The sequence below is a fragment of the Artibeus jamaicensis genome, unplaced genomic scaffold, assembly GCF_021234435.1.
Source record: "Artibeus jamaicensis isolate MK-2021 breed Jamaican fruit bat unplaced genomic scaffold, CSHL_Jam_final contig_233, whole genome shotgun sequence".
NCBI lineage: Eukaryota > Metazoa > Chordata > Mammalia > Chiroptera > Phyllostomidae > Artibeus > Artibeus jamaicensis.
In genome coordinates, this window is record NW_026521486.1 from 35128993 (window position 1) to 35155920 (window position 26928).

The 26928-nt window shown below is 41.2% G+C and overlaps 1 protein-coding gene across 2 annotated transcripts in view; it reads right to left on the reverse strand.

Annotated features, from left to right (window-relative positions):
* The window catches only part of ITPR2 (inositol 1,4,5-trisphosphate receptor type 2), a 444505-nt gene that overhangs the window by 47441 nt on the left and 370136 nt on the right, over positions 1 to 26928 (reverse strand). For both annotated transcript variants that reach the window (XM_037144844.2, XM_053662176.1), the window contains 4 exons: positions 25997 to 26192; positions 21972 to 22064; positions 9789 to 9919; positions 8519 to 8684 (listed from right to left, as the gene is read on the reverse strand). In XM_037144844.2, coding sequence (XP_037000739.2) covers positions 8519 to 8684; positions 9789 to 9919; positions 21972 to 22064; positions 25997 to 26192 — 586 coding nt within the window. The remainder of the gene's footprint in view (positions 1 to 8518; positions 8685 to 9788; positions 9920 to 21971; positions 22065 to 25996; positions 26193 to 26928) is intronic.

Here is a 26928-nt window from a genome sequence, read left to right on the forward strand (position 1 = left end):
TTTAAAAAAAAACTACTTGTGATCTGTGAAGGGTAAGCGAACGCCCACCGTGATCTGGGCTCTGACTGCAAGAACTCACATACCTGCCTGGCCTCTCAGTTTACTCTGTCCCAGGCATTTGGGGAAGGGGGTGGTCTGCTCAATTCCAGGGCACATTTTCAGTCTCTGGGTGGACACTGAGGAAAGGATCTGGGGAGTAATATTTTTTCTCAAAGGCTGAAGACTGGATAAAAGAACATGATTGGAGATGAAGAAAACCATCTATGGAAAAATGAAGAGGAAGCCAAGGAAAATGGGATGTTGGACTTTGGTCTGGTTTTGCAGTTCAGCTATTAGAGAAGAAACCAAGAAATTGAATTCCAATCCTGGCTACTCTTTTCCTAAGTGTATTAAAAAAAAAAAAAAGAAGAAGAAGAAGAAGACAGGAGAAAAACACTTTCAATATTCAGATAAAATGTATAATAAGTAAAAAATCTGTCCCAAATGGAGTGACCTTTTAAATTATTGAATATATATTATTGAATATTTAATGGAAAATACCATAACATTTAGCCGGCTGATAGCAATGCCTCATCTCATTGGACCCATCGTCACTCGGCATGCCCCAAAAAGAACCCAGTCGTCTCCCTCAACCCCGCCCTGCCCACAGTCCTCTTTTCATTCCATGGCAACGCCATGCTTCCAGTTGTCCAAGCCAAAAGTCTAGGAGCCATTCTTGAATCCTCTTCCTCTCTCACATACCACATCCCATCTGTGGTTGAGATGCTTCTTTTGGCTCTACCTTCAACATATATTCAGAGTCAGATCACGACTCACCACCTCCACCACTTCGGGCTGGGCCATTGTCGTCTCTCATCAGGGTTACTACAATAAGCCTCCCTGGTCCCGTTGCCACTCTTACTCTCTCCAGCCTATTCTCAACACAGCAGCCAGGGCGATCCTTTAAAAATCTAAGTGAGATAGTGACTCTCCCCTTTTCCAAATCCTGCAGTGGGTCCTCCATCCTCAGGTTAAAGGTCAAAGTTGTTAAAATGATCTGCCATTGGGTTGGCCAGATAAAATACAAGATGCTCAGTAAGTCTGAATTTCAGATAAACAATAAGTAATTGGTGAGTATAAGTATGTCCCATGTGGTATCTATTTGCTAACCCTCAAGTGATGTGGCCCTACAGCCTCTCTAACCTTGTCTTCTGCTACCCTCTCCCCTGCTGGCCTCTCCCTAGCCACAGTGGCCTCCTTGCTGCTCCTTGCACAGACCCCTGCTTCAGGGCCTTAGGACTGGTCATCTCCTCTGCCTACGACACTCATCTCTCTGGTATGTCTTTGACTAACTCACTCACCTTCAAGTTTTTGCTCAAATCTTACCTTCTCAATGTGGCTTCACTTATTCATCCTATTTAATCCTATGACTTATCCCTTTCTTTGTGTGGACACTCTTAATAACTCTTTCCCATTTCTCCTCTTTTTTTCTACAGTGCTTAGTACCTCCTAACAGGTGCTAAGCTGCTATGGCTATATATGACTGAATACAGCCATATCAACATTATTAAATCAAAATAGACCACAAGTATAAGGTAAAGACAGAAAACTGATGCTGCACAAAAAATCCTGCCTGCTAATCAGCACAGAAGAAAGAAATGTCAATTTATCCAGGAACTTGTTTCTCATTTTTTGCATGCCCATAGGTAGACATATCTGTGTCTGTTCTTCACTAATGGTCCAAATAGCTTAGAATGCTGCTTCATATGTAGTCGGCACGAAACAAATATTGATTCAATGCCTTAAGAATATTTCACTAACAAAATGTCCTGCTAGGATGGCTGCAATCAAAAATAGATAATAACAAGGGATGGTGATGCTGCGGATAAATTAGAATCCTCATACATTAGGGGTGGGAATGTAAAATAGTATAGATACTTTGGAAAATAGCTTAGCAGGGCCTCAAAAGATTAAACATAGAGTTACTATATGACCCCATATCTCTCTTTATATATATATATATATATATATATATATATATATATATATATAAAGGGAGTATAAATATATGTGTATAGAATAGTATAGCTACTTTGGAAAACAGCTTAGCAGGTCCTCAAAAGATTAAATATAGAGTTACTATATGACCCCATCTCTCTCTGTCTTTATATATATAAATATATATACATTTATATATGTATATAAATATATGTGTGTATATATATATGTGTGTATATAAACATATGGACACATATACCCATACAAAAGCTTGGACATAAATTGTTCATAGCAGCATTATTCATAATAGCCAAAAAGTAGAAACAATACAATGTTCATTACCTGATGAAAGGATAAACAAAATACCCATACATGCTACTGAGATATGCTGCAACATGAACCTTTAAAACATCATACGAAGTGAAAGAAGCAAGTCACTGAAGACCGCAGAGTATATAATTCCATTTTTATGAAATGTCCAGAATAGGCAAATCTATAGAGGCAGACAGTAGCTCAAAGGCTGCCTTGGGCTGAGGAGGATAAAAGGTAATGGGAGGGGGAATAGTGATAGCTAAAGGGTATAACGTTTCTTTTAGAGACAATGAAAATGTTCTAAAACTGTGATGATAGATGCTGAGCTCTGAATATACTAAAAACCATCGAATTGTATGCTTTAAATGGATGAGTGGTAAGGTATATAAATTATATCTCAACAGAGCTATTACTCCAAAAGAAAAAGAAAGAAAATGTTGAAGTAGATTTTCTCAGAATTCAATTCAAACATTTATCTCCCTGTTGCAAGGTACATATGGCTATAAAAACAATGTGTCTACTATCAGTTAACTCATAATATGGTAGAGGAGACACCCAACAGACATTCTGAAGTGGTGTAAATTGCCAACAAAACACAGAGAAAGGCAAGATGAATTCTCACAATGTACATTTTAAACTGCTGCAAGGAGGTGCAAAGCTTTGAATGTCTGGCCTTCAAATGTGATTGTGGCAAGTGGAAAAGAGAGGAATGGTAATAAAAGCTATTTAATTTTTACTTAGCATATATTTATGCTGACAATAATTCCAACAATCCAATCTGACCTTTTAGTATGTGAGGAAATAGAGGGATTCAATTAATTGCTCAAGTAAACACTTTTGGTTAGTGGAAAAGTCAGCCAGTATTTAAATAAAAATATGTCTGATGCCAAAGCCATGTTCTTTTGCCATCTGGGCAGAGGAAATGTCACGGCCAAGCTAGAGATGAAAGGAGACGACCTGTTTGGGGGAGCGTCAGTTCCCCTGGTGTGGTCAGAAGGGAACATTTGGAGATGAAGGTGAAACAGTACCTTTGGCACAAACGATAATGAACTTTAAACACGGAGCTAAGGAGCCTGCACTTTGTTTGGGAAGAGACTAGCATATTCAGAGCTGGGCTTTTGGTAACATCCTGAGGCAGGGTTTATAGACAAAGACTGTGGGCAAAGAGGCTGAGTGTGGGGGTCCCGGGACCAGGGCTGCCGAGGGGAAACATGAAAGAGGGGAACTGGTTACCGTTCACATTCATTGGGTCTTGCTCGCTAAGCTTTGTGGCCTGTTCTTTGACCATCATCAGGTTGCTGATTTCTCCATCTTTATCTCCAGTACTGGCCTTTCTTCTCAAGTGCACTTTCTATTGGCAGCTGCCTCCTGAATAAATCCTCCTGGATAGCTTATGGGCATGTCAAACTGAACTCATCAAAAATTTGTTTCTTTCGCTCTTTTTACTTACCTATGTAATGAAGTCCCTGTCAACTGGGGAACTCGGAGTGACCTGCAGACTCAGGCTCTGATAATCTACTTCTTGGAATCTGACTTTCTCACCATTCTCCAAACACACTAAATCTTTTGAAAATTCTCTCGTCTCTTCCCTGCCTTCCAGGTATTCCTTCCTCAAGACCCAGCTCCACTATGGCCACCACACTGACTCCCACAGACCCAACCAGTTAGTTGATCCTCTCTGTGTCCAAAACACTCTGCAATGAGAGTTTGTCGGTTTCTCTCTGAGGCTCTACTACTTTATTGTCTGATGCATTTTTGTATTACCAGCACCTGGTATAGCAGCTGGTGAACCATAGGCATTCAACTGAATTTGACAGGGTAATTGAATAAATCAAGAGAGACTGAAGAGGAACTTGGAATGACATTTTAAGAGGGTGTGATATACAGTTAGAGGCATAAATTTATGAGACATCAAGGGTGACTCTGAATTTTCTGACTTAACTGAGTTTAAGGCAATATCACTAAAGCAAGAGGAAAAAAAGGAGACTTTGGAGGGAGGACACTTTTGATTGGGGATGTGTTGAATTTAAAATGCCTATAGAATAACCGGGTTAGAATGCTAGGGAGGAAGCTGGAACTTTCAGAGAGTTCAAGATATAAATACGCTAGTTCAAGGATAAACAACCTGAAATGAAATGAAATGTGATGACTGAGGTAGGAAAACTGTAAGCACACAAGGATCATTGTGTCCTCAATACAAACTTTTCAGGAAAAATAAAACTATACAAGTACTTTGCTGTGTTTCCCACTAAGTGAAGGGTACACAGCCACCCAGCATCCAGGCAGCCCCCTTCTGTCCTCTGCCTTATTTCCCCCCCTAGCTTTTGTCATTATTTGACATTCTATATGTGTTGGAAAGTAACTTCTATAAATGGCAGTGCTTTTGTGTGTTTGTCTATTTTTGTTCACCGCAATGCCTTGGCATATAGTAGATGCTCAATAAGTAATTGTTGACCAAGTAAGTGAAAGAATGACTTTAATGTATAAGTACAGATAATAAGGGACTAATATAAAGAGAGAAAAACATAGGTGGCTCCTCTCTCACAATATCGTCTTTATCTCTTAATAAATCATCTAGAAAGATCTTTAACTCTAGAAACCCAACTATCCTTACCATTGGAATTCTGACATCATTAAATTCTTTTTCCCATTTTCTTATTTTGTCACACCTGGCCCTTTTTCCTGAATTTTCAGCATCTAGTAATTAAAAATTAATAATTATTGTGGATACCAGAGCCAGTCTGTTTTCTGTGTTTACTGCTTCAGTTCTGTCATCTGCTAATTACGCCCCCATCACGACCTCCTTCTGGATCACTAGCAATTGCCTTCCGAGTCATAGCTCTCAAACATCTGGTCAAGGCTAGGGAAGTCCCATCGGCTCTCGTCACCTGCCACGGCATCCACCCCCTCCATTACTACTCTGCATGTGTGTCACTGGGTGCCCTCCCGAAGCCAATTCTCTCCTACGGTGGAGATTCTCCCTTCTGTCATTTGTACTTTATCCCTCTTTGGATCACAACTTAACACCCGACTCTTCCCAGAACCATTTGTAGATTAATCATGATCGTTTTTAGTGCAACCTCCAAATATCCCAAATGCTTAAACCATTCCTGTAATGAAGTTCGCATAATTTATATGGTATGTATTAAATCTTACATGTGGTAAGCAATTCCAGGAATGAATGCGTATCTAGATATATCTCATCAGAACACTTCTCACATGCTTTTGGTGAACGGAAGGTCCTTTCAGGGCAGAGAATAGACAACCCTTATGCTCCAGGGATTAGCAGCTAAAAGTGCCTGGCACCACTTTTGAATATTTAAAAATGTTTCTATTTTATTTTAAATGTTCATGCTAAATTTGCTCTACTTTATAACATTTTATTTGTACTAATATGAAAATGCAATTTAAATTTACTCATAGGTTAAATTACCTAAACGACCACTCTAAATTTTTGAATAACTATGAGGCTTCTGGAAAACAGACCATGTGCCAACCTCTCTTGAGCTCCTGGTGTCCCTGCCTCCCCACGGGCGTGTGGGCGCCACAGAGACAATACCCCATGTGTGGCGAAATTTGGAGTAACTCAGAGTTAGTGTACCTAGATATTTTCACCTGCAGTATATATTAATTTAGTACTTACTTGTTTTATCTTTTTTTATAGGTTATAAATAAAGGTGCATTGTCTCTGCACCTTTCTTATAGGTGCAGAGACAATGTTAATTTGGAGCTAATTGGATAGTCGGTCATTAAGAAAATGTTTATGAATAATCCCTAATACATGCTATGGAAGCATTAAAATGACATAAAACAAGAGTCTGGATCTCTTAAAGAAGAGAAATGAACATGCGTTCAGTGGTTGCTCTCAGCTAACCATTGAACTAGGAATTCTGACACTAGTGATGTCATTTATACTCACTACAACCCCCAAATATGGCATTACAGTCCCCATTTCCCAGATAAGGAAACAATAGTTCAAGGTGAAAGGAAACTTGGCCAACACCACTTAGCCAGGACATGGAAGCAATAGAGACCTATGTCCCTTGGACCATAAAGTTCATTCACTTTCTATATGATAATGGATAGCATCCAACAGAGGAGAGAAGGCAATCAGTACCATGATGCAGCTAAGGGTGATATGAGGGATTCGGGAACAGACATGTTTGTTTCCGGTGAGAGAGATCCGAGAACACTTCATGGAATAATGGCATTAGGTCTGGGGCTCAGAATGAGGGCAGGAGTTCAACAGTTAGGAGTTTGGGCATTCCCAACAGAAACACCGTAACTGAGAACGCAAGGAGAGTTAAAGATGAGTAATACAGTTAGACTAGAACGTGAGCTATAAATGAGAACACTGGGTAAAAGGGCGGGCAAAAAGAGAAGGGGACCCATTATGGGCACCTTACACGCCAAGAAAATTAAAGTTTTAGAATTATAGGCTGCAGTGCTCTTGGTAGCCTTTTGAATAAGAATGAATTCAAAGTAGAAAAATTCATGTGGCAGCACCGAGCGGGCCAACAGGGGTGAGCCAGGGTGAGCCTCAGAAAACCAAGGTGTGGCCAGGGGAATCTGTGGAAGGCAGTGAGTGAATCTATGAAAGACGACTCATGAGCACAGGGTAACTAGTGCACCTGGAAGAGGACAAAGCAGATGCTAGAAATGACGGAGAAGTCCCCAGTCCAGAGAACTAAAGGTGTAGTGGGATATCATTCATTGCAATGTGGAAGTCAGGACAAGTCGCTGGGTTAGAGAGGAGATGCAAAGGCAGGATGCACTGGTTTTTGTACACAGTGAAGCTGGCTGCCAGGAAGCCAGACCTTTCTGCCAGTCAATAACTGAAGACAAAGGACAAACGCCTGGACAGAAGCTGGAGCTGTGGCTGCGTAGTTGGCAATAATATGCATACAGTGATGATAAAGAGGAGGGCAGAGAGAAGTGACCAGGGGTCCATGGTCAAATCAGAACCTCTTATCTGGAGGCTAGGAGGGAAATGGGACCTCGTGGTGGAACCAGAGAATGTGCAATTCAAGGTAGAAGGAAAGGTCAGCAGGGAATTCATGATGAGATTCGAGAAAAACCATTTCAATTGGTGATGAAGGTTACCTTCAAGTTTTAGGAAACAGACAGGTTACTGGCTTTTTAATAACTATGAAAAGCCAAAGAGAATTTCAACAGCGAAGGGAAACCTAACAGGAGCAGGAATGGTGGGTAGTGATGGCCTTACTATACTGTTCATGTTGACAGAATATGGGGAACAGGATCATGTCTTAGAACGAGGCTTACATCCTACTGCTGATACATTCTTCCAAAACATCCACTTTTCAGAGGTAATTTGCTTACATAATAGTTACTTTGATTGTGAAGACAAGGGCTCAGAGGAAGCAATGCAAAAATAAGACCATGAGACATGCAGAAAGATTTTCAGGGCAGTGTCTTTTTATCTCTGTGGGACTCATCCTTTGATACAATGGTTCATGCCCCCAAATCCCCAAACCATTGCATAGCATCTTCCTTGGCTCCCTCTCCACCTTGCTTTCCTCCATCTAACCTAGACATGTAAAGAGAAGACTCTGCTTTCTTCCTTAGGAAGGAAGAAGCAGGGAAAGGCAGGAAGATGAAGAGGAAGGAAGAAAGGTGGGGGGTGTGAGAGGGCGGTAGGGAGGAAGGGATGCAGAAGGTGGGGAGGGAGGGAGGGAGGAGGGAGGAGGGAGGGGAGGGGAGGGGAGGGGAGGGGGAGGGGAGGGGAGGGGAGGGGAGGGGAGGGGAGGGGAGGGGAGGGGAGGGGAGGGGAGGGGAGGGGAGGGGAGAAGAAAAACAGAGAGAAAGCAGCACAGTTCACAGCTGAAAGAAAGCACAGTGCCAGTGCGTAAAAGTTCAAGCTGCTGGAAACAGCATCTGTGGATTCATAATCTAACAACATAAAATAATCATTTTGTTATTTAATCACTATGTTACTGTGATGAAAAATCTGTCAGTTTATAGAACCTTTTGGCATTTCACAACGTATTCTAAAGTCAAAGGATCAAAGAAATTGCAGGAATAATGACAAGATAGCTTTGAGATGTAATTCTTCTATCTATTTATAGAACAGAGGATCCCAGTCCAATGCTCAGAATTATAGTCCAGCTCTCATTTGTGAAATGATTTTCCTAAAGCATGAAAAATAAACATTGTTCAAGCCCCTGCTGGGCCGTTTCATCTATTATTTTAGTATTTTGAGAACACTTACCACAGATGAAGCAGGTTGTCTTTAGAATTTCTTCTTTTTTCTGTTTTTCACTTCTGAGATCAGCAAAAGTATCAATGATGACACCAAAAATCAGGTTGAGAACAATAATGATAACAATGAAATAAAAAAGAAGGTCATATACCACTCGGGCAGCAAACAAGGGCTCCTGAAATGAAAATTAAAAAAATATATATATATGCATACATAAACATTTTCAAGGTGTGGTGATTTAGCATATTGCCTAGCAAAGGGAATGTATTCAATAAATATATGCTAAATTAATATAAACAGTATTCTGAGATGGAAAAATAAGACCTACTTTCTACTTTCAACTTCTTTAAATGTAATGAGAAAAGCTCCACAGCCTCCTCCCAGAACCCCTTCTATTCTCTGGCACTTACACTCCCTCTACTCCCACCTTGTAACAGGGGCCGACTTTTTGTTATAAACCACTTTGTCACTCTGCTCAATGCATTTTGGTGCATTCGGTTGCATCCTTGAAGTTGCACTAAAGGTATACAAATATCATTTCCAGAAGTCAATGATTAGGGAGCTGGGAAGGACCTAACAATTCATCAGTTTCTGGAGTGGGTTTTGTTCTTGGCCTTATAGGGTCAAGTACATATAGCTCAAGCTATTCCTACTTGATGAACAGGATTAAAGTACACAGTAGAGGTCATGTAGTCCAGCCACATCACAGATGAGGAAGCATTAGATGAATCGGCAACATGATCCAGCCAGCCGGTTGGAGGACTGAGATTTTTCCCCAACCGCCCAGCCTGATGCTTGAGATTTTACAGCTAATGAGAAATTTCTCAGCCTTGCCATTTTAAGATACGAAATCCTGTTAGGATTTGTTTAAATTTTATATTCATCACGGATAAATCATGAAGGCTACTCATATTCGGAGGCAGAGAGGACATCCTCCTGCCTGAGACAGCTGACAGGCGAGAGGCAGCCTGTTTGCGGAACACTCGGCTCCTCCACGGCGCTTCCACGGCCTTTGTCATCGTGATGCGGCTGCTGAAATACAATGCACAGCTCGAGCTTGGAACAACCACGTGAGCCCACTAACGACACAGGTTTTCAGTGATTTCTGTGTAAGCCTAGCATTCAACGAATTGGGCTTAATGGCTACCATGATACTTTGAAAGCAAATGACACAAGACGGTACCCTGAAAACAAAAAATGGTATTGTAAATAGCATTAAGAGGGGCTTTAAAGAAAACAATTATGTGCGTCTCGAGAAAACAGTTCTCCTGCGGCTTACGTCTTTCGATGGCCTCCTCAGCACGTCCCCCACGCCACCGCCGTTCCTGAGGCCCTGGTTCAGGACCGTGACAATGCACATAAGGAGAGTGTCGCATGTCCGTTCAATTCCATCTTCGTATTCTTCCTTGGCTACAAAAACACACAGATTAAACCATGCGGCAAACTCATGGTGTGTTTCTGTTCGTTTTTTTACCTTTATTTTTATTGTTGACACTATTCCAGATGTCCCCATTCACCCCCCACCCCCAGCCCTCACCCCCCTCCTTCCCTCTGGCCATCACCACACCATTGCCCGTGTCCATGGGTAATGCATATATGTTCATGGGCTAATCCCTCCAACTTCTTTCACCCAATTCACCCCTCTCCCTCCCCTCTGACAGCTGTCAATCTGTTCCATGTGTCCATGCCTCTGCTTCTATTTCGTATGTCAGTTTATTTTGTTCATTAGATTCCACATGTAAGTGAGATCATATGGTATTTGTCCTTCACTGACTGTCTTATTTCACTTAGCATAATAATTTCCAGGTCTATCCATTCTTGAAATATACCCTAAGAATCCTGAAACACCAATTTGAAAGACCACACACTCCCCTATGTTCACAGCAGTGTTATTTACAATCGCCGAGATTTACAACAGCCCAGTGCCCATCAGGAGATGAGCAGATAAAAAAGCTTCGGTACGTTTATACAACGGAATAACATGCAGTCATAAAAAAGAAGGAACTCTTACCTTTTGCAAATGTGTGTTTTTAAAATACACTATTATCTCCTTCCAAAGACCTATTTTTTCATGACCATGCTGTGACAGTTTTTGAAGTCACACAACATCCTGTTTTATATGTGGCAGCCCAGGACTGACACAGGCTGATAGAGCCACTGAAGTAGTTTTCTCTTCCACCAGTGGAAAATGACAGAACGAGAAGGACGAACTGGAAGCAATCTAATATTCATTGCACAGGGTTGTGCTGTGGGTGGGGGAGGCTGTGGCAAGGCCTCCTGGAGACACGATCCCCGGAAGCAGGGATGGTGCAGGGAAAAGAGTGTGCGGGGAAGCGAGGTGGGCCGGGCTCTGAACTCTGCTCTGCCCTGGTGCTGGGACTCGGGCAAGCTCCTTAACCTCAGTAGCCTCCTCTGCAAAATGGGAGGTTTGTTTAAAGGTTAAACCCTTCAGAGTATTATATTTAAGATACACAAAACACCTTGCAGAGAGATTGGCATACACATTGTAGGTCCTTAAAAATTAGGGCAGATATTATTTCATTACTTTGCTTAAGGTCTAAATTTTCTTAATGACAAGTATGGAACTACAGATAAGAAGTGAAATGTATTTATGTGAAAAATTCGATTTATGCAAATGTAGTTACGTGACAATATTTAGTGGAAAATGGGGAGAAAGAAAAAGGCACACCAGACAAAAAATTCCTAGTCTTACTTTGTCAAATAGTAAAGTTACCAAACTGGTAATAATTTACAGTCATCTAAAATAGTAAAAAGACCATACTACATTAAACACTGAAATCTGGATTTTTCTCATATTGATAAGTAAGCAGAAATGTATTTATCTTGCTCCAAAGTTAAAAAACCATCGTGGCACTGAATTTTGGTATTGTATAGCCACAGCCTGCCCATCGAGGTGTGAGTATAATAACAATAACCAACAATGGAAAAAAAGAATCAGCCTAATTCTGTCCACATGATCCATGACCAACAGCCTGCTTGGTACTTTGTTACAAAAGGCTGATTTTCTCCTGTGAACTGACTTCATTTTAACATCACTTGGATGAGGGATCCCCATCTTTTCACTTTATTCAGAGCCACATCTCTTTAAAACATGCAGGGCAGAAGTCGGAGATGTGCAGGTACCAGGTGCAGCCTCCAAGGTCTCAGCAGAGACTGTGCTGGACCACTTACCTCAGAGGAGAGCTGCAAGGTGCAGTTCTGACTCAGAAAGGAGGAGAAATAAAACTGCTTTTGGAGGAAGGGGGAACAGGTAGGGCTTGTGGTGGCAGCAGTCAGAGCAGCAGAAGAGACAGGTAGGCAGAGAGAGCAGGGTGAAAGCTCAGTTGGCTACGTGCCCGTGAGGTCCCCGACACACGGTGCTGCCTTCCAATGGGAATGGCTGGGGAGAACGTGAAGAAAAACAGAAATGTGTCAGAGAGTTAAAGACGTTTTTAAAGGGAGATGTGGTTTTCCAGTAACGAGGTCAGATGGAATATGTCTCTATGTTACTTTGCCACAATTAGCCTCGCAATCAAAGCTTTCTTATAACCAGTGGCAGGATCTGAATTTGTTTATTTAATCAGCAATATTACACATATGTTTATTAAAGACTTATTAATCAATACCTAGAAACTACAGGGAACTGTTCCCATCTCTCCCCAAGAATTTAGAAATAAGGTTGTTTGTTCTTTCACAGGCGAGCTAGTAAAATCCACACACAATTCATATGATTAGCCATTGTGAAATAAAAGGAACTGGTTGCAAATATACAATGATAGAATTGGCTTTTTGTGTGGCATATACACAGGGGGAGAATGCCAAGGGCAGGTTAATGCCAGCAATAGTCCAGTTAACACACCCCTTAGTAACTAGAGCATAGGCATGCCAATTTTATATAGTAGCCTCTGTGAGCTTGGTTCAGAAGATTCTCTCTTTGTGAGATGGGTCCTCTCATAATATGTTAAGACAAGTTCCCAGGCCTTCAGTCATGGCAAAGCCAGGCCCTGAGTCATGGCAAACTCACCTAAGTGCTGCCTTCTGGAGACCTATCTACATACCTGGCTGGCCTCCCCAAGCCAATCCTGCCTCATTTCACTACATCAATAGCCCTAGGCTAGGTGCTAGGAGTACAGGTGGGAAGCTGAAGATGTTGCAGCCCCTGGGAAACTTATGTTCCCCTAGGAAAGGTAGGTAGGTCAGCAGATGAACAAAGGCAGTATCGTACCCCAAGGTCCTGCAGAGGCAGGAAGGATGTGCATCTCATGGGCTGGGTGTCAGGGACGAGCATCCTGAAGGAGGCGGCGCCTGGGTTGAATCTTGAAAGAGAGGCATCTTTGGCCAGTAAAATCAGTGACACAAAACATCCCAGGCAGATGAAGTGGGATGAGTAAAGGCAAAACAGACATGAATGCATGTAGGATGCTTGGAGAACTGCAGGTGAACTGCAGGTGAACTGGACCAATTGGGCCTTTGGTGCCTGTAGATGAGTGTGGGCGCTGTAAGAAGAGGAGCAGGCAGAGATCAGATGAGGAGAAACCCATACACTGAGATGAAGAGTTTAAACTTGATCCTGAAGGCTGTGGAGAGCCACTGGAGAACTTGCAACAGGGGCAAGGTGGGTTACTATCCAGTTGGTGAAATAGTATGAGATAAAACATGTATTGCAGGTCTTCGAAAAATGTCATTTTGTTGAACATTGTTTCATTATAATGTTGATGAGATGCCATAGTAACTTTACTCATATCAATTAGCTTATGATAAAAGTGGTTTCATTTTATGTTGTTTCCAAGAACCTCTCAATAAAGTCAGATGAGAAGTTATTGTACTTAGGTAAAACAAATTAACATGTGATAAAAGCTACAGAAGTAGTGAAAAGAGCTTACAATAGAGAGAGAAACTTTAGCACCATGGGTAATTAGATGGGAGTCCCTCTAATTAATGCAGACTCCAAGTTTTCCTTGAATGGACTAAGACAGGAGTAGAGAGGCATTCCACATGGCATGGGCAGAGAGCCCCAGAGGTGTAAAAAATTATTTGCTGCTGTGATGAACAGCAAATAAACAGCATGTAGAGGAGTGGAAGATAAAGCTGGAAAGTCTCTGTGAAGGTTTAGTGAGTTTTTATTTTATTTGACAGGCGATGGGCCATGGTTGAAATCCTGAGATGGGGGAAGAGAAGGAAATATTCAAAGCAGTGATTTCTGACAGGTAGTCCAGGGGTGATGTACTGGGTGAACTGAAGAGGAGAGAATGAGCAGCGGTAGAAAGACCACTTAGGCGGCAGGTGCAGTAATTCAGGCATGATGTGCTCTAAGCCCCTCCCGGGCGATGACAGTGAGAATGGAAAGGATGAATGAATGAGAGCTGATGGGACTCTCGGCACAAGGGAGAAAGCAGCATTAAATATCACACTAAAGCTTCCAGCCAGAGGTGATTTAGGAAAGGATGGTCCATTAGGCTCCAGAAATAGACAATTCAGAAGGAGGAACTGGGTATAGCATGTTTTGATGAAGACAAGGAAAGAATTTCAGATGATTCTTAAGCTTAAGAATAAGAAGGTGAGAAAACATTTTAACAAGCTAGAGAGGACAAGAGAACTGGGAGAGTACTGGAATCCCAAATGAAGGAAGACAATACTTTAAAGATGGAGAAGATATCAAAAAATGTCCCAATGATGAGAGGGCCAAGGGCAATGAGGAGCAAGAAAAGGTTGCTGGATTCAACAATTACATCACAGGAACCAATAGGAAGTTGACGAACAGTGTAAGAGAAGATGGTTGATGCAGAAATTGAAGGAGACAGGGGAGCCAACATTTTCCAGGACATTTGTAACTGAAAGGAAGGAGGATGATAGAATATTAGTTTGGGAGGGATAGTAGAATGCAGAGGAAGGTTTAGTTACGACCTAAGAGGAAGAGAGGGAACAGATGTAGCAAGGACAAGGTTTCAGACATAAGAAAGAAGGTCTAGCTAATGGTGTCAAGGGGGATGCAATGAAACAGAAGTAGTCAGGAAAGCAGTGAGCAAGCATGGTTGCTTTCAAGCAAAAGGAAAGAATTAGCAGACATGGACTTTCCAGGGGGGGGACATTTAAAAAGAACTAGATGTACACATGTAAGGAACTTAGAACACTGGGACTTAGGGTGTGATAAATTCTAGGTATCGTGATTATCTTTATTACTAATGAGTGGCTGTTAAATCTTATGCAAAATTATAGTTTTAACATAATCAACACATTTAATACTTGAACAAGATGACAGTATTATTCTCACATTCAGTTGAGTATGAGTAAAATAAAATGTTTTTCCTAGTTTTTCATACGAGGAAAGGAACAAATACACATTCTATTGACTTTGAAGTGTTTCCTTCCTACCTGAGGTGCTGGTCGGGCCAACATGTCAGTGGTGTTGAAGCTGAGAAGCTCTGTTTTATTACAAAGTTTTGTTTTGTTTCTTAAAATACTGGACGTGCTTGAATAAGAGTATTTAATAAAGTTATTCTTTCTACTTTAATAATTAAATTACATGTTTGATGGTTTATTAGAAAGCAATAGACTGTCATTGAGCTATATTTAAAAATTTCGGTTTGTTAGTCTGCTTTTTTGGGGACTGCATTCCCTGCACTGTACTTTGCATCCCTGTGGCTGCTTTGCGCTACATGACTACCAATGGCACCTCGCAATCCCGTCACCTTTTTCACCCACCTCCACACCCCTTCCATCCGGCAAGCACCAGTTCTCTGCACCTATGAGTCTGTTTCTGTTTTGTTTGTTCATTTATTTTGTTCTTTTTTATTTTAATTTCTCACGTTGTTATTTTTCATTTACACAGTGTTCTGTTTCAAATATACAACCCCAAAGATCAGACATCACATAACTTATCAAATAATCAGCTGGACAAGTCCAGCACCCACTGGACAGCACACCTAGTTACGCAGCACCGTTCACCGTATTTCCCCAGTGCTACACTTCACACACCCAGGAACACTCTGCAACTACCAATCCGATTTGTACCTTCTTTTTAAAAATCCTTACTCAGGAATATGTTTATTGGATTTAGAGAGACAAAGGGGGGAAAGAGAGAGAGAAACATTGATGTGAGAGAGAAACATCAATAAGCTGCCTCCTGCATGCACCCCGCCCAGGAATCAAACCTGCAACCTAGGTATGCGCTCTGACGAAGGATCGATCCTGTGACTGCAGGTGTACGGGGCAGTGCTCCAACTAACTTAGCCACCTGGCCAGGGCCGATTTATACTTCTTAATCCCCTCACCCACCTCACTGCCCCCCACCCAACCCCACTCCCATCTGACAACTACCAAAATGTTCTCTGTATCCACGAGTCTGCCACTGTTTTGCTTGTCTGTTTATTTTGATTTTTTTAGGTTAAATTGTTGATATTTATGCATTTACTGCCATTTTATTTTATATATATATATATATATATATATATATATATATATATCCTCATCTGAGGACATTTTTCATTGCTTTTAGAGAGAGACAAAGGGGGGAGAAATAGAGAGAGAAATTGATGTGAAAAATATCGATCAGTTGCTTCCCACACACACCCCAGCTGAGGATCAAACCTGCAGCCCAGGCATATACCTGGACTGGGAATCAAACCTGCAACCCTTCTGTGACTGGGGTGCCACCTCAACCAACTGAGCCACACTGGCCAGGACAATTATTCGTGTGTGTGTGTGTGTGTGTGTGTGTGTGTGTGTGTTCTCCCTAAAGAAGACACTTTAACATTTTATGTAATACTGGTTTGGTGGCAATGAACTCCTTCAGCTTTTCCTTGTCTTGGAATTTTTTCCCTTAAATTCTAAATGATAGCTTTGCTGGGTAGATAATCTTGGTTGTACATCCTTGCTTTTCATCACTTTGAATATTTCTTGTCAAGTCCTTCTGACCCGCAAAGTTTCTGTTGAGAAATCAGCTGAGAGTCTTATGGGAGTTCCCCTATAGGTAACTGATTTTCTCTTGCTGCTTTTAAGATTCTCTCTATTGTTTTTAACCTTTGGCATTTTAATGATGATATGTCTTGGAGTGGGCCTCTTTGGTTTCCTTCCGTTTGGGACTCTCTGTACTTCCTGGACTTGCTATTTCCTTCACCAGGTTAGGGAAGTGTTTCCTCATTGTTTTTTCACATAGGTTTTCAATTCCTTGCTCTCTCTGTCCTCCTTCCAGACCCCCTACGATGTGAATGTTTATATGCTTGATGTTGTCCCAGAGGCTCCTTACACTACCCTCATTTGGGGATTCTTTTTTCTTTTTTTCTGTTCTGATTGGGTGTTTTGTTTCTTAGTCCTGAACTTTAATTATAATCAAGTCATTATGGAAAGGCTGATTTTAAGAAATTTTATCTAGTAAAAAAAAACAATTAAAAATGCTGGGCACTCAGAAGGAAGCCAAAATGTGGAGTGGCATTAGGCTGCTCCATTTCTCGTATTCAACAGTCTTTTTTGTTAAAGTAAAATACGAACACCTATTGAATTTGAATTACTCATACATATTAGACATCTGTGAACTTCCTTCCTTTTCTAAACATTCAGAGGATTTTTTTTACTTAGAAAAGAATTGTGACTATATTTTGTAAACTGTCTCAACAGGCCTTACTTTTCTAGAAGACCAGTTTTTAGGTTTATTTTTAAGTGAATATTTTTTGTCTAGGAAGTCAGGAGGGATTTTGTCTAGGAGGTCTGCAGCAAATGAAATAAAATTCTCTTTTTTTTTCCAGCCACAGTTGGTTGCCAGTTACCATGCTGCTGCCGGGACAATGACCCTGTCAGCATCTGCCAGAGCATCCCTAGGAACTGGCCGCTCGGCCTCCCGAGTACCGAGAGGCTTGTTATTATGTTGCTGAGTATTTCTGGGCCTTTGTAATGTGGTCCTGCTGCCCACAGGTAACAAATCAGGCCCCTCACAAATGCACACTAGGGTTTACAAATTAAAATTCAATCCTGGTTGTAGACATAGAAGAGTTATTTTTAAATCTAAGTGAAACATGCTGCACAGCAAACACCAGGTTCTAGCTGCCGCTCTACTTTTGTAGTTAAATACATGTGGCCAAAATAGAAAGGGCTACAAGATTGAATCCATGGAATTTTCAATCAGATGAATTTTATTAGTTACCATGTCAAATGCAAAAAGGGCACAGAAGAAAAAGTAGATACAGGCACTCCCGCAGTTTTTAATACTGATTAGGAATGATCCTTGTGACAAGCCATTGCCACCATCTCTGGCTCCCTGCTATGTCTCTGTCACGCCTCCAGTGCTGAAATTCCTCCCAACTCTGGGAGCTTTTCCTGAAAAATCATACCTGCCTCTCCCCACCATTCCCAACTCAGAGCCTACAAAAATGGGGAGTTGCCCCTAGAATGATATAGCTGGAAGGACTGTCCACATTTAGCCATAGAGAAAAGAGATGTCCTCTGTGTAATATTTTAGGTAAGTAAGGGGTTGTAGAGGTTTTGACGGGAAGCCTTTTATGAATTTGTATTCAGAGTTATAAACTGATATCCAAACAGACCATGTAATAGAACAGTTTCCCAACCTCGAAGCTACGACACTGGCCTGGACAATTCTTTGTCATGGGGTCTATCTTGTACAGTGGCACAGGTAGCAGCATCCCTGGCCTCTACTCCCTTGATGCAAGTAGCACTCCTCCCAGAGTTCTGAAAACCAAACAAGTCTTGAGACACTGACAAATATCGGGGACAGTGGGCAGAAGGATACCAACTCCAGTTGATAAATACACAACAGAGACTATTTAAGAAATTGCCTTTAGGACACAATATGCATAAAGAAAATCTATCCAAGCATTTTTGGGGAAAGGACATATGATAGGCAGAATTTTAACAACCTCTAAATGTGGGTTAGGAAAGAAAGAATTTATAGAGACTAATCCTTTAATTAGGGGGCAATAACACTCAGAAGGCTGGAGTACAGGCTTTGGAATCAGGGAGCTAGAGTGATTTACTACCCATGTGATCCTACTCAAGGTCCTCCAGTGTCTTACCTCTAATATGAAGATAATCAGTCACACCTGTCTATCCTCAGGGTCTTCACATACTGTTTTCCCCTGTGACCGGGATACACTTCTCCTTCCTCTTGGCCTGAATGACTCCTTCTCATCCTTCATGTCTCGGTTTAAATAATCCCTCCTCAGAAAGCCTTTCTGTTTGATCTTCCTGCTACCTGGCTCTCTTGTCACTACCTATCATAGAACTGCTGGAGGGACTCACCGTATTTTATGTTTTTGCCACTATTTTATAAGCTCCGAGAGAGCCAGGATCCATGTCTGTTTACTCAACAGTGTGTCCTGAATACCTGGTGTGGTGGCTGGTCCCCAGTACAGGCTCAACAAATGCTGATGTATGGATGAAGGAATAAAAGAACATGTAAGGTTTTTTAATTACTAGTATCATCATCAGTATCATCTAATGATGTACCAGGTAGACAACTAATTTCCTGTTTAACAAAAATATTTACTTCATTTTTATCAATATTAAGATTGAAATGTCCCTATTAGTAATAGCATATGAAACAATTACAACAGAATGTCTGGATGAACATCCACAACACCTGGGGAACTGTACCAAGCTGGGCAGCCACGCCCTGGGCTATGTTTACAGCATGTCCGATCTGGAAGATCCCATCTAGGAGACTGGGCCCTGGCGGGTACCTCGATGTGCCTTAAGAGCTTCTAGGTCCCAGGCTGTGGGAGGGCACCACTAGCTCACCTGCGGTGCAGGGCTCCCTGGGTCGGCTGTCTTTCTGGCAGGGGGGACACTAACTTTGTTGTTGGCTCACTGGCAACGTAATGTTCTGTTCTTAAAAAATCAAATCACAGGTAAAATATATCTTCTTTAAAGTAAAGGAAATAATTTCAAAGTAATATTCAGATATAGAACAGCAAGGTAGGAATAGGGTTACTATATGTGTTGGAACCATGTTGTTAAAATATTTGTGCTAACAAGAAAGTAACTTTTTAAACATACCACTTTTCACATTTTCTTGAGAAAAATGCTGAGTAGAAAAGAGATAAGTACCAGTGACAATGAACTGAAGTTCCAGGTGTCCAAAGGACCCTAAGAGCTATTTAATTTTATTGAACTATTTCATTTCACCCAGCTACTTAAACTATGTCTAAGTTTTCATAGTTGCTCTCTGTGATATTTTTTTTAAAAATGGATAACGATAAGAGCAGAGATTGGCAAAATGCAGACCTCAATTTGAGATTGTGACAGATTCTGCAGGCTGCTGGCAAATGAGCTTGGTGCTGGTCCCCAAGATAACACACCAGAGTGGATCAGTAGGCTGACAGTGTGGACTGAGTCGTGATCAGAGAAGCCAGTGTGGGTTCAGGCTAACCTCACACTGGGGCTGCCGCAGACATTATACACCCGGGCTTTGGCAAGGAGCCCTTGAAAGGGGCATACTAATTTTTTTAGAATGGAGAACGATGGGCTAAATAATAATAGTTTATTTCAGACCTATTTTCATGTGTCAAAGAATTGGGAGAAACATGACTGTCAATATAAAGGCATGTTTTTAGCAGCAAGGGAAAGAACTGTTGTTAGCACCGTCCTATGCAACATTTCTAGCACAAATTGTCTTTGTGGGCTACGTATAGTTTCCACAGAATATTCTTCTCAAAAGACATTCCAACCATTCTTAGCCTGGGGTGACAAGTCAGATCTCCCCATGAGCCATAGCTTGCTGGTCCCTGTTCTAGAGCTGATCAAACTTGAGGATGACACAAGAGAGAATAAATACATTGCCTGACAGAAACAGGGTCCGTTAAGGTATCGGGACGCCTTAGAACTGGAGGGGACCTGAAACATAGACATCAGCTTGTCAAAGGCTCCTAATCTATTCACAGGGTGAACCGGAATGGGCCTTGGATTACAGGTTGGCAGAAATAAATAGAAATAAGCAAATGGTTTTACACTTGAAATTCCAAACTCCCAATTGGATGAGTGCAGGAGAGGCATGTATGGCTTGACAGCTGAACCAGGGAAGAACAGTGTTTTAGCAAAGACTCAGCCACATATGAGTCAAGAGTGTGGCATGGCCGCAAATTCCACTGTCCAGAGCAAAGCATTGCCACTCAACTTCTCACCCTGGCGTGTGACATCACGAGTCAGTGCTGTAACGCGTGAGGAAGGTTGAGGAAATGGGAAGTGAAACTGGAGGATGCAGGTACCAGGACTGCAGACACCACAGAGCACAGTAAGCTGTGCAAGTGGACAGAGAGCTGGTCCCTTGTTTGGAAGCCCTGACTGGGGACCCAGGACGTAGGTGGGGAGGACATTCTTGGTGGCAACTGCTCACGGTGCCTATAGTGGCATGGACACTGGGATGCAATATATTTATGTGCTTATTTCTCCCCTTAGGTCATGAGGCATGAAACATTCAGTCAGTAGAAGGAACTCCGCTTTTCCTCAAGCAACAGTCCAACATCTCAAGGAAACAGGAAACTCAGGAATGAAGGTGTATCACTTATGCCCAGCCAAAGGGCTCCCAGACGGAAATGGGGAAATCCGCCCTTACACTGTGCCTTACTCTCTTCCTTCATCATCCCCGAATCCAATTTTGTCCTTTAGTAACAGAAGACAGACCAAATCCATTATATATATATATATATATATAAATGTATATATATATAATCCATTATATATAATGGAGTACATATTAATATAAAAAGATATTATGTATGTGTGAGATATATATGAGATATTATATATACATAAGATATATATGTGAGACATTATATATATATAGGGATATATGTATATCCTTAACTAAAGACATATACTCCCGAAATTGCTGCTGCTTCTGGAAACAGATCACTAATTCCTTGTATAGTGCATTAAATTTCACATGTGCCATAGTTTCCAAACTGTTGAGAACAACTGGAGTTTAGAAATCATTTTCATATGCATGTTTCCATTCGCTCCTTTGGAAGCAGGGACAGTATCATATTCTGCCCTTGCTCCCTCCTCCCCTCTCAGGAGAAGCCATCAGAGCAAAGCCCAGGGAATTTGTGTAACGTATCCAAGACAGGCATGTCCAGAAAGTGGCAAGCTCAGGATGAGAACCAAGACGTTTTAATTCTAAGCCCACACATTTCCGGGTTCTTTATTAGAGGGTCTTGCTCAGTGTGGTATGGGTGTGCAATACGGTAGCAGAATTTTTAACAGCATGTACCACACATAAGTTTGATAGATTCTTGTGAATGGCAATAATATAAGGAACAGGGTGGGGGCACAAAAACGGCAGAGTTGGGAGCCCTTTGTCTAGTTTGAAGCTTCTTGGTTCTGTTACCCTCCATTCTTCTATTTCAAACCACCATGAAATTCCTAGAGCAACTCTGTAAGCAGCAGTAACATTTATCACATGAACACAGCCGTGGAAGCATCGGGTTTATACTGTTCTGGAGTCATTTTTACCAACCTGCATTTGAAGCTGGTATCGTGGATGAGCAGTTTTCCTTGTTACATGTTTCCATCATTGAAGTTAAAGTCATAGTAGGAACGTCGTTACTTCCTGAGAACAAAGTAGAATATGGTATAGAGACAAATATGCAAATGACAAGGAATGAGCACACAGTTACACACAAAGGCATGTAGATAAAAGGCACTACTACCCCGGCTTAGCTGTGTTCCTAAACTCTTAGTTTGAAAGGCTGAAAAATTTGCCATTGAAGCAATTTTATAAATAGAAAATAGGTTCATGGGCCAATCTGCTTTTATAACTTAAAAATAGTTTTTTATTTATTGATGTTAGAGAAAGAGGAAGGGGAGTGGAGAGGGACAGAGGGAGGGGGAGAGCAAAACAACAATCTGTTGTTCCACTTATTTGTACATTCGTTGGTATTTCTTGTATATGCCCTGACTGGGGATGGGACACGCAACCTTGGCGTAACAGGGCAACCCTCTAACCAGCTCGACTATCTGGCCAGGGCCTTTTATACCTTTTTAAAGTGGCTGACAAAGTATTAATAATAATGTAGACCTTAACCACCATGTATAACAATGATTCTGTGGCCAAAGGTGTTTAGGGTTAGGCCTCGGAATACCAGAAACACATTTCTCCCAGTGCAGCTGGTGTTCCCTGAGCTCTCAGCCTTGGGTGGGTCCCTGGGGTGGAGGCAGGGCTGCAGGTGGGGGTGTTCTTACAGGGGACAGGGTGTTAAATGCCTCAGGGAAGCAGGAACCTTCTGCCAAACCCCTGTCCAGGTTCTTTCATCTCTTCCTCTGTCCCAAGGATCTATCTGCCTGCTGGCTCACCAGTTACTACCTTGGCCCAGAAGGGAACAGAAAATAGTAACCTTCCTATCTATGTGAAACAAATAATATTTTATAAAAATATTATTTGTTGTTAGTAACAGATACAAAGTGAAGAGGTTCCTTCCTCTCGAACCTACTTTTTTCACACTGAGCCAGTTCATTTTCACATACAAAGAGCTGAAGAAATGTTCAAGTGTGTTTCCAAGCAACACCACAGCAAGGTCGCCCTGGTGCTCGGATGACTTCAGGGTGGATGTGGTGAGTGGGAGCTGACGTTAGGACAGGTGGAGAGGAGGCGGCCTGGGCTGGGGGCTGCCTGCCAGAACTGGAGTCCACCGGAGGCAGGGAGGCCGTGCATTTGACCTCCATCTGTCCCTGCCCCTGGCGTGGGCAAGACTGGGGGAAAGGGTAGAGTGGGTTTCGGGTTGTCAGAGAGGGAGAGAGGTGGGGTGTCTGAGTGTGCTCCGGCAGCCATTCCCTTGCTTCCTAAATGCCTGCTGACTCTGTGCTAGGCTCTGAGGGCCTGGAGTCCAGGCCTCGGAGAACCAACAATCAATTCAGGAGCACACGGTAGTACGGACATGATTTTATAGACTGGAGGAAGTGAAGTACAGATAATGTAATGTGTGTTAGGAGAGGGAGATCTCAATTCTAGAAAGAAAGAAAAAGAAGAGAGCTTTTTGGAGAAGGCTTCATCTAAAGGAGGCATGGGACTGACACACAGGGAGATGGGGTGGGGAAAGGGGGCAATTCCAGGTGCGATTTGTGTGCCAAAAGGCACAGACATTAGCAAGGGCACAGACAGGATGGCAGAGTGGCCTGGGCTCCCAAGCTAATGATTTTAAACCAAGCATCCCACAGCCAGCACCAGCCTCGGAGAGGCATTGGAAGGAATGAGCGACAGAACCAGAGCTGTGGTCAGAATGAATGACCGGGGCAGGCAGAAGGGAGGCCACATAGGAGGGCCCTGCAGTATCCTGGGTCAGAGGAAATGAGGGTGAGAAACGGGAGGGCAGCCATGAGAATGGGGGAAGAGGGACCTGTATGAGAGAGACTGTCACCTCTGCTTGTCAACAGAACCTTCCCTCCAACTCCTCGGGCCTTTCTAGGACATGGATCCCCTCTGCAGGCAATCAGAGCACCTTCTCCTTCGTCTATCAAGAAGCAGATTCCACTGGTTTGGAGGTAGGGTGTGCCTTCTCCTAAATTCCAGTGCCGACTGCAAATTCTCCACCCTCCACTCTCATCAGCACCTGTGATAATACTCTTGCCATCCAGCTCTGGAGCTCTCAACCTCCCCTCTCTCTCAGTTCCTGGCTTTCTGATTATGAATTCAGTCACTGAAGAACTGACTACTTATGCACTTCCAATGTCACTAGCTACATAGGTGTGCCATCCTCAATGTTAGCAGTAAAGAGTGTTTAATACTCCAGAGTCTAAACTTTATGTCTTGTCCCAACAGACACTAATATATGGCACCGAAGTAAATTAAAAATATCATGAAAATAAGGGTGTTTTTCCCAGAGCATGGTATCACATTCAGTCTCAGTGTACGAAACAAAAACTCTCAACACGTGAAGAATCAAGAGTGTAGCTTTGTTAACCATCTCATATGCTACATTCATAGAATTTAATGCTTTCTCTTATAAATATGAATACATGTAGTAAAGAGCTTGGCATTTTATGTCTAGTTTTGTCTATTTTGTAAGCAAAAAAGGAAGCTTTTATATATTTCTAAAGGAGATATTTACATTCATAATATAATAACACTGACTTCTTTTGTAAATAACACAATTAAAAATATTTACTACTGGACTCAGAAAACAATAACCATTGGACACACTTGAGTTCAGGAATTATGATGCTTTGGCTTCAGACTCACCCTGTACTGAGTAACTCAATGTGATCCTACCTCAAAATCAATTAAAACTTGAAGAATTTTGAGAGCATGTAGTTTATGCTTCACAGATAGTTTAGTAAAAGGTAGTTTGTGGGTATTTATATATGTGAGCTTTTCTTCCAATTATTTATACCTGTAAAATTCTGGGGAAAAAGGAACATTTAAAGAACAAGAAATGCATTAATGCAAATATTTCATGCTCCTGAGAGCAGAGAATAATACTTAGGTATGAAATTCAGTCTCAAGTTTAATAACTTTCAATCTAAGTATTATGACCTTTATATTCTATCCTTGACCACTTAGACTTAATAAAAGATCCAAATGTCATTTAATTATCCCATAGTGTAAGAAAGATGCTACCAAATATCATTAGTTTAATAATTAAGAACTGTTTGTTAAAGGCAAGAAAGAATATGGTTTGTAAGGCACTGCTAATTAAAGTGTACCTTTAAACTCAATGGCTTAAGAAAGTGAGTCATCTTGTGATTTTCATTCCCTACAACCCATCAGCACAAAGTCACCTGCAGAAATTAACAGCAAAGTGCAGGGGAAAGTGCTACTCAGCAAAGTAGGAGCAGAGGAAAAAGTCATAAAGAAATTTAACCAAACCAACAAAAGGTGGGAAAATGGTAAAAAGAAACCTTTAGAAAGCATAAGTAAAAGCTCAAAATCAGATGGAAAGAATAAGCCCTCATATGACAAGAATCACAGTGAGTGTAAACAGATAATGTCTAACCAGTCAGCCAACAAAAATATTGTACAGAAATTCTGATAGCCATGTACTGATGGACTGAGCTCCTTCATGACAATATTTTGAGTTTTTTTATATACTTATTTCTTACTTTATGATGGTTTCAAGTCAAAACATTTATTGTTTTCAATTATCTATGTATAATATGATGTACTGTGAGCAAATATGTATAGAGTAATGGTTGTAAATGATATCATATGTTCTTGGGAGAGAGGGAAACATGAAGAAAGCATCCCAAAGCTATTATCCTGTACTGAAGTTGCTGACTGTCTTCTGGATATAGTCGTCATTGAAACTTTCTTACTGAGACTGACCTTAGATGATGTTGCTTGTATAAGGATATTCCTATAGACACTATCAGCTAATACACAGCCTAAAAGTATTTTACAGTTGTGAGCTCTTAGTGAACCAGGACATGTTTTCAAAGGAATGAAAGAAAACATTTCCTCTATTATTGTTTATCTGTAATCCTCCTAACAAGCTACCTACACATCATACCCGCTATCAGAGAAAGCTCATTTAGCGGTAATAGCAGTACCTGTAATGGGAGTTCTGTTTTTCAGCCTGTCCACTTCCATAGTGAAGTCATCCTTCAGAAAAAGGAACCCAATAATGGAAAACAGGTAGACAAGGATGAGAGCCAGGACTGCAGTTAGAATAATGGAGCGGCCATTCCGTGTGACACTTTTTATGACATTGAGCAGTGTCTCTTCTCTGTACACCAAATCAAAAAGCTACAAAAAAAAGACACCACACACACACGGAGCAAAAGATAAATATAAAGGGCATTACAAATACAAATGCATGTCATTTTAGTTTGTGAAAAAATAACAACCTAAATGACACCTTAAAAATCAAACAAAATATGTATTGCTGTCTATTGCTAACAATATTAATAAACTTTTTTTAAATAAGGAGAACTCTAACACCACATATAACATGCATTTGTTGGTTTTCTAACCAACATAATTGCAGTTGTGTGAGCCATGAAAATAGCTTAGCTTCAAACTTGAATTTAGAAAATTTATAATGTGATACTTAGCCAACTTAGCTACTTATTCCTTATTTTTAGTCTTACTAATATTCTGCAGTTGCTTCTGGAATATGTAAAATGTCTAGAGTGAGAATGTTGAATTAGGTTCACTAAGTGATGACTAATTGACAGGCTCTTTAAATGTAATGTTTAATCAGGTGTTTACAGGAAAATTTATGAGAACAATTTTATGAACCTGTTGCAATAGAAAAAGCATGAAATTTTAAAATATTTCAGAAATGAAAGCATCTTTCCTTAGTAAAGGGATATAATGAGGGCAAAACATATTACTTTAGCATATACTTTTGGAAACAATAGTATGAACAAAAAGATAATACACAATTTTGCTAATTTACTTCCTCTAATGGGTTATTCTCCATTACGTGTTTAGTAGTAGAAAAAGCTATGCCCTAGTCAAGTACCTAGATATGCATTTG